Source organism: Pezoporus wallicus, unplaced genomic scaffold (genome assembly GCF_028554395.1).
Source record: "Pezoporus wallicus isolate ANWC-B61680 ecotype Strahan unplaced genomic scaffold, APGP_CSIRO_Pwel_v1 contig_3817, whole genome shotgun sequence".
In the NCBI taxonomy this organism is placed as follows: Eukaryota; Metazoa; Chordata; class Aves; order Psittaciformes; family Psittacidae; genus Pezoporus; species Pezoporus wallicus.
In genome coordinates this window covers 12,843,398-12,860,634 of record NW_026635157.1, presented here as the reverse complement: position 1 = coordinate 12,860,634, position 17,237 = coordinate 12,843,398, and the positions used below count along the sequence as shown (strand labels likewise).

Here is a 17,237-nt window from a genome sequence, read left to right as displayed (position 1 = left end):
TCAGACCTATGTAGGTGTTTGATCACATGACTGGAGATCTGGGGCTAAACTCCCAGTGGTGCAGAGTAAGCCTGCCATAGCATCCAGGAAGAGAAGTCTGTGTGGGTAGAAGTTGTCTTTAGTCTTTATTTTAGGCCAGTCTGTCTAACCAGCCAAAAAGGATGGTTGCAAGAAACCGGATTCAATGATTACAACAGTTAGTTCCACCTTTCTTTTTGTATTCAGCACTTGCTGGGACTGTGATTATCATCAAAGAAGTGGAAGTGATCAAGAACAGGATGAGGCAGGGAAGATTTATTTTACCTTGTGTAGTGTTTGGTGTTTTTTTCCTCCTACATTCAAGTATTTCCAAAGCCTTGTCAGATCACAGCAGTATTTTTGTAACATTTGAATCTCTTCTTTGCTGTTAACACTGAAAATTTAGCCGGGAGTCTAACCTGAGGCATTTTAACTTACTCTGCCCCTATTCTTTGCTTCTGCCTCACCGCAAAAGCAGGCTGTCAGAGCCTGCATTGCAACAGGTTTGTCAAACCCATATCTATGTTTCAAACTAGTAAAGGGTTTGTAGTAAAGGTCATATTACATTGTTGTACTTTTTTTTTAACATAGGTTTACATGTACAAACAGCAGATGAATTAGCGTCTTTGGGGTTGTGTTGGTTTTTGTTGTGATTTTGTTTTGGTTTTTGAAGAGAATTTGGAACAAATGGTAAGTTGCAATGTCTTCTCTTGTGGCAAGTCTGGTGTAAAAATGAGCATTTTCGCAGCCTTACTCAGCTGATAGAACTACCTATATGAATTCAAATGAGCTTGCTTCACATTTTCTTTGCTTTATGAAAAAGTGGCATGTATTGTTCTGAATATATTGTTCTGAACACCGTTATGGTGTGTTTTTCCTGGTATAGAACATCTGCGTTGTCTTCCCCCCTTGTTTTGCTATTTCTCATGATTTTGTGATGTTGTAAAGGTTCTAGCTGCCTGTGACAAGCAATGTCTGTAGCAATTCATACACAAACGCTTTCAGTTAAAGTGAAGGCTGACTGCTTCAGTTGGGACACAATTCTGGCAGGCTCTCGGGGAGACGGACCTGGCAGTGTAACAATCCCCAAATTACAACCAGAGTTTGATCAGGAGGAGAATTAACTGACAGTTTGGCTGTTAAATACGCTGTTTAGGAATAACGGCATGCTAGCTGAGTGCAGGTCTACTGGATTGGATTAGATTAGTTGTGGGGCAGAATTTTTCTTTCCTCTTTCATAAGAGGATTTTTCTTCTGTGCCATAGTTTTTTCCTGAGGTATCTTACATAACAGTTTAACTGTTTGATGATGGGTAGTTTGCTCCTATATGGGGTGAAGCTTCTGTTTCACTTTCACTTCTGCTTCTCTGATTACAGATCAGAACCACTGCTTAAGCTTCTGCCTCAGCTCCCTGGAGAAGGCTGTGCTATTTGCACTTCCTGATTTTGTGCCTTTGCTTCCTGTTGTGGCTGTATCCGTCATTGTGTTAAATGTGCATTAAAACGAGTTTAAACTTAAATACATTATGAGAAATAGCTTCATAAAGGCATGAGAAGTTGGAGCTTTAGTATAGTATCTGGGGTTCGTCCAGATGATGGTATGTGGAAAGAAGCTTGGAAGTCCATTTTGCATTAGCCTTTCCAGGAATTACTTATCCCTGAAAATTAGTCAGTGTGCACACCTGTCAATTAAGCTATATAGAAGTTACCAATTTATTTCACTTTGTGTAGCTTTAATAGCATAGCTTTTCACCAAAAGGAGCCTTGTTTATTGTGGATAGGTCTGGTAGGATGAGATAGGTCTCTTTTCAGGAAGCCAGAGCAAAATAACTAATTCAAGTCTTTGCTATTTTCTAACAACATGATTTCATTTAAAAAAATATTTAAATTATCTTGTTTGTTAGGGAAACCACATGAAGGTATTTTAATCTCATATCTTCCACCTTGAACCTTAGAAATCAGGTATGTTACTATCACTCCTCAAAATCATCTGCCCATTAAAAAATACTCTTCAGGCTTTCTTCTGCTTTTGCTTGCACATGTTCAACTCTGCTGTTTCTTTATTAAATCTATCAAGTAAAGAGGGCACAATTTGGTTTCATGTCCAGTAGTCAGGAATGAAAATGCTACTAATACATGCATAAGAAAACTTGCCTACAGCCTCAGACCTAAAGATATGGTAACTAAATAGTTGTAGGTAGCTTTCTTAAGGAAAGCAGGACTCTTTAAGAATGGCTATACAATGCCTGTCCTTTTTTCTAGAGGCCAGGCAATATAGATGATCAGAGTGGTGAAGAAAAAAGTTCTCACTATTTTTAAGTCATCATCCACGTCCATGGGAACTCTGTTCAGTTTTGTAGCCATTTTCTGGGATGGAGTAGTGAGATGTAAGAGAGCATACTTCTTTCCTACCTCCTTCTCTTGATTATGATAGCTTTTCTTTATTTCATGCTAAACGCTACTTTCAGTTGGGAAAATACTAAGCACCATGAAATGTTTCTGTAGGTAAACAGTAAAACGTAACAGCAGCCACTGCTGGTGAAACCAAAGGTTTGATTAACTATATTACTCATTATACCAGCTGGGCTTATCTTCCTTAGAGGCTCACTAATACAGATTACTGAATAGGGTTTGCAAATATATGGTGATTAGGGCCTTATTTTATTTGAAAGAGAATGCTGGTTGGCAAATGCACTCAAGCCTTTTCCAGCTTTTGTGTCTGGTTGGGATCCTGCCTGTTAAATAATAGAAGAACATAAATAGTTACAGAATAAATTGTCACTGTTGTTGATGGAGTTTGCTTGACTCCACCTGAATTATGAAGTGGTGTTTCTCAATGAAGATTGAGACTGTATTTTTACTCTTCGATAACTGCTTGTGGGTGCTAACTGTTTATCCATCTTTAAGAAAAGCAGGGGAAAGGATTTGGTTGTGATACTAATTACTGTTAATAGTTAACAGTATTATTCCGTTGGAATTGATCTGAATCTGGGTTAAGCCTGTCTGAACCCAGTAGAGGTTGGAGTTCGACTGTTCGGGGCTTTCTGCTGTAAGTGGAGAAAACATTTTTCAGCATTGCTTCTGTAAGAGAGTCATCACCTGATTGAGTCACTGAGCACAGCTTGGATTAATATGCTTAGCTGGAAAGCGAAAATACGATTATTTTTTTTTTTACTGTTTTCTGAGGTATTTAAATGAATTGCAGTAAGCATTCACATGACTTTCCTGCTTTTGAGAAGTCGGGCATGTTTAAAGTGAGGGGTGCTGCCCCATGGCAGGGGGAAGGCTGTCCCATGCCTGCATCCCATCCCATTTGACCTGTTCACTCTGACCTGTTCACTCCTTGCCTTCCTTCAGCCTGGGCTCTTGCAGTTTCTCTGATTTACCAGAGTATTTGTATGGGCAGGATAGACCTGGATTAGGCTTGGCTGGTAACAAATTCAAACGCAGATGATGGTTTCTACAAGTTTTATGCTGACAGAAGGTAGCAGGCTGTTCCCCTCTGAATGTAAGGCTGTTGAGTAAAGAGTTAACTAATAGATTTTTAGCTCATTTATTTTACAGGAATCAGCTGTTTGAGTTGGCTTGTTTTAGTTCTGTGTTACTTAGCTGTGACATTTTTATTCCTGATGCATGAAGCCAAACAAACCATTACCTTACAGAGGGGTCTTGCTTCTTTGCTACCTGTATTTCCTAATGCTGCTGAGCCCCAGCGAGTGGATTCACTGCCTGGCCAGGTTATTTGAACATACGATAGTATGCACATGGTCTCGCGGCCCTTACTTCCTTTCTGTAATCCCTTCCCACACCTGCTTGGCTTTAATGTGGTCTTTTGGTCCCACTGCAAGGCAGGTGCAATTTCTTGTTTTCCACCCCAAAAAGGGCAGGTATGCAGCTTGGTCTGTTGTCCTCAAAGCACTTTATTCATGAGCATCTTTGGGTCTTTTAGTGAAAGTGCTTTCTAAGGAATGGAAAAATTACCACATCCATACTTGGCTAGCACTGGTAATATGCACACCTTGACAAAATGAGAAAGATCTTGTGCATTTCCTTGTTCCCTTTAATGCATGTTGAGAGACCTGTGTTTTTGGGTCAGATTTCTCCAAGGTTTGCAGTTTCTGCCACATTTCCTCCCAGGTTACCTTCCTCCACCGGGATTTCCCCCTCCCTCTGCCCCCACACATGGCCTGGAAGGAGAGATGAAAGATCTTTATCTTGCACGCTCCAGGGCTCCCAGGATTGTGAAAGCTTTCTGCCAGCCTCTCTCTCCCTCCAACTCTGGCATATTTCTTTGTCAGAGAGTGTCTCAGTTCAGTGGGCAGCCACCTGGGTGTAGAAGCCCTGATTTTGTCCTGCCATGGGACTAACATTGCCTCTGCTGTGGGCTTTGGCTCACCATGGGTACCAAAGCACAGAGCACCTCCATATGTGCTGATGAAATGCACTAGGTTTGATGAGGAGGAGCAGGCAGGGGCATGAGTTAATGCAGCATAGTTTTTGTAAACCCATTACTGAGGCAAAATCGTTCTCTTTTTTTAGTTCACTTGGTGCTAGAGAAAGTAACAGGAGATGAAAGGGTAGAGGGGAGGAGCTTATTCAGGTTAATATTATGAAGAATTTTAGTATTACTTTGTTTTCCTACAAGTAGTGTTCTATAAATCCTGTCCCTTTGAACAGATAATAAAATCTGAATGTTCCTGTTGATATGAAGTCCATGTGAGCAGGTTAACGCCTAGTCCTGTGGAAGGAAGTGAAAAGGAGCAGAGCTTTATATCAGCATGTTGTCAAATCAGAAAGCAAATGGAGAGGTCTATAAGAAAAAAAGGTTTTGGTTGAGCTTAGGTGTATTCTGAAGAATATCTTGCTAGTTTATCCTCACAGGTTTTTTAGGAGACCCCTGTGTGTACCTGTGGAGGGGAAAAGAAGAGTTTGAACAGGAAACAGACACCATGGTTCAGGGTTTTGCTCAAGGCTGCAGAGGCCAGTTTTGCCAGTTAAGGTTTTGGTTAGTTTCTGGGACTGAAGCTGCTCTGGTTACTGCCCATGCAGGGGATGCTGGCTGTGGCCCTGGCTGTTGTATGGTTGTAGCGCCCATGGGGATGTGGATTTGTGTGAGGACCACTTTCGGGAGTGCCCTTGGAGTGTTACCGGTGAAGCTGGAATCTCAGCCTCTGGCTGACGTTGTGAAAACTGGATGAGCTGTGAGAATTTAAATTGATGTTGCATTTAAATGTGTTGTAAGGCATTCAGAAGACATGCTTTTGGAGCAGAAAGGTCAAACCTTTGATGTACTGGTGGTGGCTGGATTGAAATTATTTATGCTGTCATTCCCTCAAAAGCTTCTTGCTTTTCACTGCCTTTCTCCTGAAGGATGAGATACTAACATATTCTCTGAAGGCCCTGAGGCTTTGCTTCTTGCTGTGTCTTTTTTTTTAATGTTGACAATGTGATAATGCGAATCTCATTAACAGTGTGACTAGAAGAGGTGATGTCTGCCCAAGCCTGCAATGTTTGGGTCCAAGTAACTTCTCAGTGTCACACAGCAGGAACTGCTACGTCACTGTCACGACTTTATCCAGATGTGTGGTACCAATGTGAGAGAACAAAGCTGATCCTCAAAGGACATTCTGATGGATCCTTTCGCTGTTGGTCTATGTGAGCTTGTGGCACAGAAATCTGGTATTTTTTCATTTAGTGGAAGACTCTGGTTGTACTTTTATTTATAATAAATGGCCATAATTTTAAATAAAACTGAAAATGGACGAGTCACAAATAGGTTTTTTTTTTTTGTCTCTGTATGCCTGTCAGACACTGGTGCTGGGAGATGTTAGATTTCTTGGGCTACTTTGTATCCCTGAGGTGAGGAAAAGTGCGATTTCTGGGTTTTTTTTTTCCTTTTTTCTCCTTTACCCATCTTAAAGGTGCTGTTGACATTTGCCACCTTCTTTGAATTGCCTCAGTCACCTTCCTCATTCTCCACTGACTACAAAGAAAGACTGGCCATTCTAGTTGTTCTGATGGTCACTCAGATATTTCCTGATATAGCAGAAAATATGAATTAAAACTAAGAAAAAACCACAAGAAAACAAAACTAACAAACACTCCCCCCATCTCCTCCACCCCCAGTTATTAATGAAGTGCCAGTATGCAGGAAATCGTCATGATTTTGAGCTCTTTCTTGGATCCTTTTGAGGCCAGAAATATATGGGCTAGTGAAGCCCTTTACTCCTGAGCAGGGGAGCGATGGTTTTTGACTACGACGAGTTTTCAGGAGGTGTCTGGCAGAGAAGACAACTCTGGTGGGGCAGCTTAATGAGAAGGAGGTTCAGAAAGTAATTTATTGCAAGTCTGCTGTATTGAGAAATGAATTCAAGGGAAAAATACCCATGGAGTATGGTTTGTGAAGTAGTACACAACAGGCAAGAGCTTGTGTGAAGATGTCCAGCGGAGGAGGTGCCACACAAGAAAGCCAGTCTGTTTTCCTGTTTGGTGATGCATCTTAAGGAGTCCCTAATCTAATTATTGTTAGTTCTAGTTGTTCATTCTTGCTTGTCTTGCAGCACCATTTGACAGTAAGAAGGAAGGATGGATGGACTGAAAAAGAGAATCTGTTTCATAGGATTTCTTTTTTTTTTTTTTTTTTTTTTTTAAAGTTGGTACTCGAACCACAAAAACAGTCACAGAACCACAACCTTAAGGGCAGGTGCAGAATGCTTAGTAAAAGTTTGCACTGACTTTGGTTTGCACTTGTTGAGTCATGTCTACTTGGATTTCATTTGGTTAGTACCTACCACTATGGAATCCTGAACCATGGTAAGCCCTTCAGGTATTTTCCATGGGTTGGTTGGTTGGTTTTTAGAAAACAAGTTCAAAATTGTGTTCTCTGCTTGCCAAACCTACAAGAAAAGTAATTTTTGCTGGTAAGTTGCAGATCAGTGAAGAATATTGCCAGTAAACTAGAGAGCAATTGGATTTTGCCTTAAATAAAGGGAAATTTAATCCATTTGTTTCTTCCTCTGTAGAATATGAAGGTCCTGTAGACTGGACTGTCCCTTCACTTACATCTGTGCGTTTCCAAAATACTATTTTATTTATGTGTAAATAACATCCTTCGTAGTTTACAGGGAGAATTTGATGCACTGGTAGAAATTGAATTTCTCTACAGAGGTGAAGATTAGACAGGGCGCTGTTCACTTGCAGCATTAATGTGTGAGAATTAAGAACAATTCAGCATGTACATCTCTGAACTAAGAGTAAAGTTTTAGTTAAAAATAATACTCATTTGTGTTAAACTAGAATGGCCTCTTTAAGGAATGTAGCTGTAATACAGCTGCCCAGGTACACCCTGCACAGGTTAAATTATGTCTAGCTTGGGCCAGGGTAAATGACAGCTAAAAATCAGTGCTTCTCTGGTGTAGTTTGAACTTTGTTTTCTGTGTAACTAAGATTTCCTTTAAAAGAAAGCTCGGGGGGGGGCAGAAATAGTTTTCTGACTTTAAGTACCATGCCATCTGTTTGTGTTTTCCATTGCTGGTACCACTGTGTTTTGGGGCAGTAAGGAGACTGGTGTAGAGTCTGGTGTGTGTGTTTCCCAATGCCCTCTCATCTCCCATTTTTCAAATAAAATGTCAAGCACTGGGGGGATGAGGAGCATGTATGCGTTGCTCTCCTGATAGTTTGAATGTTAGCTTTCTGTAGGGTGAAAGTCACAAGAGCCTGCTTCCTGTCTATGAATTGGAAGCAGAGCTAGTCCCTCTTGAGATGCTTTACAGAATTGAAGCATATTTCAGCATAAGAACTAGATGCTACCTGACATTTAACACCATACTGCAGCTCAGCTGCTTTTAGACATATCTGAGTCGTTCCTCATGCTATGAAAATACACCATGCTGTTTTGTGCACTGAGAGTTCTGAAGTTCTCAATACACAGTGGTATTTTGAAATTCAAAGATTTCTTGAAACTCAGGGGTTTGACATTGTGATAAGCTGATACTAAAGGATAAGGCTCTTCGAAATAATAATTACAAAAATGTGGAAAAGAAGAAATCCAGTTATTTTACCTATGTTGTGTTTTTGGTGTGTTCGTTTTTTCTCTCTCATTCAGCAGCACCTCCTGGGTCTGCAGCAGTAGGTAGCCTAAGAGGCTACCTCTAAAGCTGTACTTAAATCAATTGCTGATGCTAGGGCACAAAGATGGACTGTTCAGTAAGACAAGACTCCATTGAAGTTACTGCTAATAAGCAACCCAGCTATGTTCACTTCAGTCCCATTCAAAACACAGGAAAAGGATCAATCTTTGCCAGACTTGAAAGGCTGAAATTATTACAGAGGATAAAAACGATTTACTTCAAGTGGGTGTAAAACATATTTTCAAAATAAATACTGAAACCACACTTGCCTCTTACAACATATTAATCACAATCTGTGTTGACATGAAATATAGAAAGTGTTCAGCTTTGTATTCCTTCATTTTATAAATGCAGGTTTATTCTAACTAGCATTTAACGTAAGAAGTGCTTCTTAAGCACCAGCTTAGATGCCAGATACAATGTGCCTTCTCACTGTGAAGCGTTACTCCATTGTAGCTTAGTTTTCTTAGCAAAAGGGCTTGCCTCATAGTATTTCCTTAATGCTTAAAAGCCCCCAAACCCCTGAAGTAGTCATAGCTGGGATTAATACGACTTTTTGGTTTTGAACTGTTGTACGTACACTTCTTTAAAAAGAAGCAGTAGTGAAATAGCTTTTGATGCTTCTGTAGCAAATTGTTTTCTTGGTTTACTATGTTTAAGTGCTGTAGTGCTGGATTCATCATCTATTGCTTTATAAGCACAGCTCTCTAAGTACTGGGTGAGCCTTCTGACAAGAGTCACTCTAGTGGTGTCATATGCTTGAGTTCAGTGTTCACGTGCTGCTATAGGTGAAATAGTGTCCTGCAGGTATAAAATGTGGATGCTCCCCAGCATAGTTATGTAGCTTGTGGAGTTTTGTTTGTTGTTGTTTGTGGGTTCTTTGCTTGTTTGTTTGTTTTTGTTTTTTTTTGTTTGCTTTGTGGTGGAATTTGGGAGGGGTGTTTTGTTGTTTTTTTTGGGGGGTGATGGGGGTAACACCATAGTACCTTTGCGTGATACTCCTGTACTTACACTGGTCCATGTAAAAGCCAAACTGTTTGAGCCTGGCCTTGTTTGCACATGGTAGAGCTCTGCTCACGTTTTAGAGCTGGAAATTAAATTTGGGAAAGTTCCCTCCTAAAAATGGGTGTATTGCTGAGGGAGCTGCCTCTCCTCTGTACTGCAGGCAGATCTGCCTCCATCTTCACCTGCCTGCATCCTGAGCTGGGGCTGCTCACTGCACAGCAGCAGTGATTGCTTGTTGAGATGTTTGCCACTGTGTTCTGGTCTGGGGTGGGCTGCCACCATCCTCACCCTGCTTTTCTCCCTTTGTTCTGCTTATCTACATTACTGAGAGGACAAAGCTAATGCCATAGGATTTTTTTATTATTATTATTTTTTTAAGTCAGATAAACCTTGGGTTTTATACCATTTTATGACTCTTCTAATCCTCTGACTCCTGACTAGATTATCATTCAGTTAGACCCCATATGGTTCCATTGCTGAGGTAGCAATGACAGGGTTGTGTTGGTTTAGTTTGTTTTTCTCCTGCTTTCTTACCTTAAATATAGTATTAGTGGGATCTCTGTGTTTTCTTACACCATTGTGCAGCAGCAAGATCTGCATCCAAACCTGAGGTGTTCCTGTCACGTTTAGCGTGTTGTTTGGCAGATTCCCGTAATGGAGTATGTTAAGAGAATAAGCAGTCCACGGAGATCAAACTTGCCAACCTTGAAACAGTAATTCCTAGAAAGAGATGCTGATTGCACTATGGAATGCCTTTTTCTCTGCACAAAGATGCTCTGTAAGGAAGAAGTTGGGCTGGTGGTCAGCTGCACTTGTACAGTCAGTTTCATTCAAGATTACTTGAGGCAGACAAGAAAATGCTCAAGCTGGGTCCTTGCAGACTCTCAAAATCCAGCAGAGTTTGTTAGCTTGGGCTCAGTGCCAAGCAAATGCAACTCTGCAGCTCCCAGACCAAGTAGGATCTGCTGTTTTGGCATGGAGTCCCAGCTGTTAAAGCCTGCCAAGCGTGAAGGGTGCAGACCTGGGTCCAGCACTGTGCTCAGATAAGGGAACTTTCAAAAGGCGTTGTGGGTATCTGACTATATGGATCAGCTTGGGACCATCAGGGCTCATTAGATCAACAACAGTCTTGGCCCTGTTAACCTTAAGCTTGCGTCTGTGCCTAGTCTTTTTTAAGGTTGGGGTTGTTTTTTAACTCCGAGTTCTGGGGACATCTATTAGCTTGGTCAGCTCCAGGCTCAGCTACCACTTTATGTGCATGCAGCATAGCATGTAAGGAGCTTCTTGGAAACAAGACTGCAGAGACACTGAAGTTGCTGAGCAGGAACCATCTCAGGGCTAGCATTGAGTCAGAGCTGCTAGTTTGATGATCTTAAATTGACTTTAATTTCTCTGAGCTGTGATTCCCAGCACCTTTTGCAATGAAACAGTATACAAATGTTTCCACTGCCTGCTTCCACACAGCCTGTGTGAGCCATAGTAGTGGAGTACTGACTGTTACATCCAGAGCATGGAGCACTAGGTGGCTGTTGCTAGTTGAGACCTGTGTATTGGTTTTACTATGGTACATACACTGAGACCATACATTTAATAATTGCAGTTGTCATGAGGTAAATATCTTTTCAGTTTGGATTTGAAAATACTGTTTGGAAAAACTGCAGTGTGCTTGAACTAAGTCAAAATAATTTTAAGATGATATGCTTGATAGTCTGTGGATTGTTACAGTACTTAAAATTAAATTTCCTCACAGAATTCACAAATACTTGCTTCACTCTGCCAAGCAAAAGATCTTTCAGCTTTTCTGGGTTTTTTCATATGCAGGTGCAGCTGGGACAAGCGGATATAAAATGCCCAATCACAGAATGCAGCGAGCACCTGGATGAAACAACTGTCCTCTATAACCTGCCCCATGACGACATCATCAAGTATAAGTATTTCCTGGAACTCAGCCGCATTGACTCCAGCACCAAGCCATGCCCTCAGTGCAAGCACTTTACAACCTTCCGGAGGAGAGGCCACATTCCTACCCCTGCCAAGTTGGAGAACAAATACAAAGTGAGCACACTTGCCAAGCCTTGTGTTAGATGGCACCGCAGAAGCAGGGCAGCATTTTGTGGGCATTAAAAGAGCTTTCTTACATCACTGAGGCTACATGTGAGCTGTGATTAGGAATATGAATCCACAGTACATCATTGATTAAGCACTTAATAGATTTCTAACAGTTCAAGCAGTGGAAATTCAGCCCTTATTTCTTGGGCAGGTGGTGTCATTTTATCCTGACATGCATGTCAAATTAAAGATTGTTCTCTCTCTCACATGCAGACAGTATGGTCACCATCAGAAGAGGCTGGGGAAGGGAAGTTATCACTGTATCTGATAATTTTAGACACACAGCTCTAGCAAAGATAAGTATTCCCTGAATCTCTGGGCAGATAATTCTGAGCATTTATGGTGTTGGTTTGCTCCTTCCCTAGTAACAGAGCTGTTGTCTGTCCTGCTTCTTGGTTTTGTTTTCTTCAGTCCCATACCAGAGGTTATACATTACTGTAGTCTCATCACTTACCTATTTCTCAAGTTTTCTGTATTGTTAAAAAAAAAACCAACCCTAAAAACCCCCCAAAAGTTTTATAACATTTCTTTTAGTAGATTTTCTTCTACTGTGATTTCAGTCAAAGGTGAAAAGCAATAGATTACGGTTAGAAGAAGCTTTAAGCTGCTCAAGGTCCATCTCTGTTCCACAAGGCAACAGTTCTGTCTGCAGCATTGTGCTCTGTTATATTTTTCCATCTGGTTACTAGATTTGTTGTGTTTAATTTCACAATTGAGCTGTCCTTTCCTGGACAAACCAGTTCTCCCCAGTAGGAGTTCAAGATAACTGTTTAGATAGCCCTAATTACACAGCATAAGATTCAGCCCAGTATGGAGATTAAATGCAGAAGGTTGTGCATCCAGTGGAATTGAAACCTTGGTATAGCTAACTCTGAGTCATGACCTACTGATGTGTATCTGCAGTGCATGAATTGCATGCTGTGCTGTCTGCTGGACTCAACATTTTCACCTTTTTGGCATCTTAGATGGAGGTGGAGAAATGCCCACAGCCATTCTTCTTCATCCATCCACTTAGCATTCCCTCAGATGCAGACAAGGTGTAGAGTCCACAGTAGATCAGAGATGGTAATTTTCCTGCAGCAGCCTTTCTTAACGTGCCAGAAGCTGTTACTGTCCCACCAGTGTGGGTCATATGTGGTCTGGTGCAGCCTATCATGGGCATGCCAACTTTAAGAACATTCCTCAAAGTGCAAAATGGGGTGTTCTGCCCACCAGTGCTCGTTTGTGTGTTGAAATGCTGTAGCTAAAATGTCTCCACTGCCTCCCTGCAAATCATAATCAGAAGGAATGGGAGGCTGTGTGATCCATGAAATAGTGCAAGCTAGAAGCAGTTCCCTGGTCCTGTGGTGATGCATTATGTGTAGCTCTGATCTGCAGAACTCGGATCTCCTGGGAAAAGGCTCTGGCAAAATGTGTCCTTTGAACTGTGTGCAGGTGTTGCCTGGAAGAATGTCTAGTTGGTGCTGGTCATAAATATAATTAGGAAAATGCTGACAAGCAGTATTGGATCATCACAGTCCAGTGCTTCAGCCTACTCCCTAATCCTGTATTGTTTTCTGGCATAGATACAGTTTTAGTGACTTATTTTAAGCTTTGGCCTCCAATCAGGAGACTTGGAGACACACCATACATAATGCCGTTGACTCCTTTGAGAACTCACTCAGAACTAGTCTCGAGGAGAAAAGAAAACGTAGAAAGAATCGCGCCCCACCTATTCCACCCAAGGAGACCTTTTGCTGTGCTTTTTGCAACTGGATTTGCCTATCTCACGTTGGCCTTTTTAGTCATCAGCGCGCTTGTAGTAAGCGTGGGTAAAGCCCTTCCCAAATCTTCGTTTGCAAAGTCAAGCCATGATGATGAGCACAAGGAAGAGTTTTACTGCAGGGATAAGGTTTAAAAAGAGGGCTATATATGAGATTGTGCATATGTGAATAATTACATACATAGGGACCTTTATTATCTCTGTTTTCTTAGGTTCTCATGTGACTGATTGTATGTGTCTTGTCTGTACCTTGAACTACAGGCTCTTTGGACATAAAGACTCTTCTGCATATAGTGTAGGAGACATTTGACTTGAGAGTACGAGACTCAAATATTCACATGCAAGCAATATAAACAGCAATTGCACCAGATAAATTCTGCACCAGCACTGGAAGTGCTGCCTTCAGAAGAACTGAGTCATGCGGGGGGAAAGTTTATGCATAAGCCTACCATTAGGATCACTGTGCACGAGGGCTCAGTGCCAGCATGCTTGCTCTCCTATATACTGAAACAAGAAAATACGTAAAATCTAAGTGTACATTTGGACAGATACTTTAGAAATGTTTTTAAGGCATTCCTAAAATTTGATACACTATATGAATTATAAATAACATCTAAATTTAAAAAGGTAGCAAAGTTTAGATAGATTAATTTTCCTTACCTATAGCTGGTTTATGTCAGCTGTACAGATCTAAGCCCAGTAGTTCAGATAGCTGCTGCTGTTTTTCATTTTAGAGATCAAGTGCTGGTGTGCTAAGCCTAGAGAGTTAGCTGGTACATATTTGTTGAGAGAGGAGGAAGGTGGGAGAAAAGGAAAACTTGCTATCCAAACCTTCTTTCTTCCGTTAGTGCCACTTAGGACAGCACAGTACAGCAGTGTGACTGTTTAGTTTCCTATATCAAATATTTGTATCAAAAATGGATCCAGCTTTAAGTAAGGAAGTATTCCTACCCCCTCTCATATGACCTCAATTGGGAGTGTAAGACTTGATTGTAGATAAAATAATAAACCATTGGTCAAAGCTGGTATGCCAATGTTGCAAAGGAAATGGGTAAACATTGAAAAATTGGTAGTTCTGTTTCTATGCATGGAACAGGTACGTGTTTCACAAGAGCAAGTATGTTGTCTGCTTTTTTTTGTGGGGGTTGGTGTGGGACTTCTGGGTTTTTCCTCTAAGCTATGGATTTCATCTCTTGTTTCAGTGTTAGGTCTTTGACTTGTTACCTGCCATGAAGAAGCAATTCTTGATTCTTGAACTCTTATTCCTGCCTCATCAACCTGTGAGCTTCGTAATGAAGCTTTTGTCCACTTCTGTCAAGAGATACAAATGACATAAGAAGGGCTTGAGTGCTTGGCTCCGGAAACCTCAATTTTTTTTTTTCAGTGCAGTTGTGACATAAACTCTCTTCTGTTTGAACTACTCAAGAGTTTCTGAAGCTTGTTGCAGGTGCATATTCCTACTAGTTCTAGGGCAAATATGCTGTGATAGAGGATCTGTGAAGTTTGTATCAATTCCTGCTTTATAGATCAGATGTTAACCTTGAGGAGCAGATATCTGCCTTGAGCCTGAACTGCTGCAGACGTGGGGATTTGCCGTGCTCTCCTCCTTTGTCCTCAGCTGTTCATTCCTGCTAGCTTGCTTTTGCTCATGTTGATGTTTCGGTGTCACACTGGGAGCTGGATCAAAGATCAGCTCCAATGGGATACAAGATTTGTTTGTTTTGTTGCTGCTTATATTCAGCTGGTACAAGATGGGGGACGGGTTGGTGATGAGGAGGCAGCTGTTTTGGCAGGAGCCCATATTTATTTTGGAATGACGTGGCTGTGTAGTTACAGTTAGTGATTGTAATTCATTGTAAACAGGTAGTTGCATGATTAATTTGATCATCCTTTTATATAACTAGCATTCCACTAAGCAGCAGAAAATCTCACACGGAGTTTTTTGCAGTTTCAGGCTCTCAGAATATTTTTAATGTACAGTCAGTTTTGCTGTCATCGTATCACATAGAGCAGTGTTTGATGTTGAAGTTACCTACCAGTTTTGAAAGGTACTTTCCTGGAGGTGAGGAAAATGATAGAACTGTTTGCAGTAAAGTAGCTAGCTAAGAAAATGGCAATTGTTAGCCCCAGTTGTCAGTTTTTCAGAAAGCTGAGAGCCAAAAGGTTAGTACGAGAAGTTTTATAACCTTTTCTATTTCAAGGGCAACTGACCCTCAGGAGGCATAGAATTTTGTGTATGTATCCACCCTCTCAATTCTGATTAATTGAAATAGAAGTTGTAAAATAAATAGAAAAATGTTTGTGTGAGAAAAAACGCATCTGGAAACCCACTAAATTAATGCTCTGGGTTTTTTCAGATATAGTTTGTTGGCTTTGCTGGACAAAAATATATTTTACCATTTTAAATTATATATATAGCATTTCTGTGTCCTTTTGATGGTTTCATCCACTAATAGTGAAGCATAAAACAAATCTTACTTTACTATTTTCTTTCAGAAAAGTAGAGAAAGAATGGAGTAAGAATCTGAAAGAATGCTGTAATTGTTCTGTTGTGTCACACGCATCCAAGTTTGAATAGGATTAGGGGTTTGTTTTGCAGTCCCTAGTTCCAAGAAAAATAAGGTTCAGAAGTACTTAAAAGAATATAGCTTTTTTTGCCTGCTTAATGTATGTTCAGACAGTTTTGAACAACAGTCAAGTGGCCCATTCAAAATGTAAAAGCTATGTACCAGTTCAGTTTTGAGGACAGTGCTGTTGAGAGTGGCAGGTGGAAGAAGAAATTAGGAACTCCAAACCTGGTAGCAAAGTAGGCAGTTCCCAATAGTTTATTTGAGCTAGTCGGGGCTATTCATGGTAATAAATATTATTCTGAGTTCATGTGGTTACAGCCTCATCCTGTATTTCAGTACTTTATAACTAATGTATATGGAAACATCTGATGTCAATGCGTGTGTATAAAATTAAATATATATCCTGGTAGCTGTTATATTTCTTAACATTATATACATGCTGTAATAGATAGATTTGCAATGAATTTGTGTCAAATTTTCAACCAAAAACCCCAGCCAAACAAAGAAACTCCCACAAAAGTTATGTTTTAAATTATGCTGGCATTTATTTTTTTTTTTTAAATAAAAAGCTTTAACTTGCAGCGTCCCAGATCTGTTGGTTTGGGTTTGTTTTTTGTTGTTTTTTTGTTTGGTTTTGTTTTTTTTAACATTTGTGTTCTATCTCAAATATCTGAATATTGCAACTGATAAAAGCTTTCAGGTTACAGAACACTTAATTGTGGTGGCAAGCTCCATCTTTGGCTGCGGCATAACAAATACCCAGGTGAAGTTAATGACAGCCACTGAGTCAACTAGCATCATATAAATGCTCAGCTTGATCCATTTTGTCAATTAGGTTTTTAGTATGAAACATTAAAGGCAAAAAACTAAATGCTAACCCTGGTGTCTGGAACTTGAGGAATAGTATTAAGGGCAGCAGACGTCTTCATTTCTCCGTCATGCATCAGAGATGGGATCAGCTTTGTATTAGCACATGGGTAGATGGATGTAGCAATTGCACATATAAATAGTAATTTTGGCTGCCCCTCAACAAAAAGTAAGATCCTAATTTATGGGAGATCGGAACGCCTGCTTTGGACTCTCCCTGGAGCTGAGGCAGCATGCCACCAGTCAGGGTGTCTGAGCAGAGGGAGCAGCAACTGGAAGGAGTAAGGACTGCTGAAATACGTTTTGAGGGTTTCACATGTATCTCCACCCTAGGATGTAGTTTCTTGAGCAGCACCCCCACACCATGCATGGCCAGCACAGACACATCAGTGGTTCAGTGTCAAACTAGGTCTGGATACAGATACAACCAAAAAGCTTTATTTTTTGGCTGGCTGAATTCCTTAGTCCCATGCATCAGGTGGTACAAAGCCAGGGCAGTGCTAGGCATGGACTGCAACTGGAGCTGGTGAGCAGGGCTTAGCATTTGTATGAAATGTGCCCTCCCATCTTTCAGGCGGAGACATTTTGGTGCCAAACACAGTAGGAGTTAAGATGTTGCAGGAGCCTAGATGTGCCTGTGTCTAACGTGGCTTGGAGTTCTTGGTTACCTTAGTCATGGTCTGGTTAGGAGATCTGTCTCAAGTCAGATAAGCACCTGCAGTGTGCTTCTTACTATATATTTCTATAAACACAAAAGCTGCTATAATTTTTCCAAAAA

The 17,237-nt window shown here is 40.8% G+C and overlaps 1 protein-coding gene across 2 annotated transcripts in view; it reads left to right on the top strand.

The window, feature by feature from the left end:
- The window catches only part of RNF217 (ring finger protein 217), a 57,230-nt gene that overhangs the window by 22,733 nt on the left and 17,260 nt on the right, over positions 1-17,237 (top strand). For both annotated transcript variants that reach the window (XM_057409362.1, XM_057409371.1), the window contains exon 2: positions 10,973-11,206. In XM_057409362.1, coding sequence (XP_057265345.1) covers positions 10,973-11,206 — 234 coding nt within the window. The remainder of the gene's footprint in view (positions 1-10,972; positions 11,207-17,237) is intronic.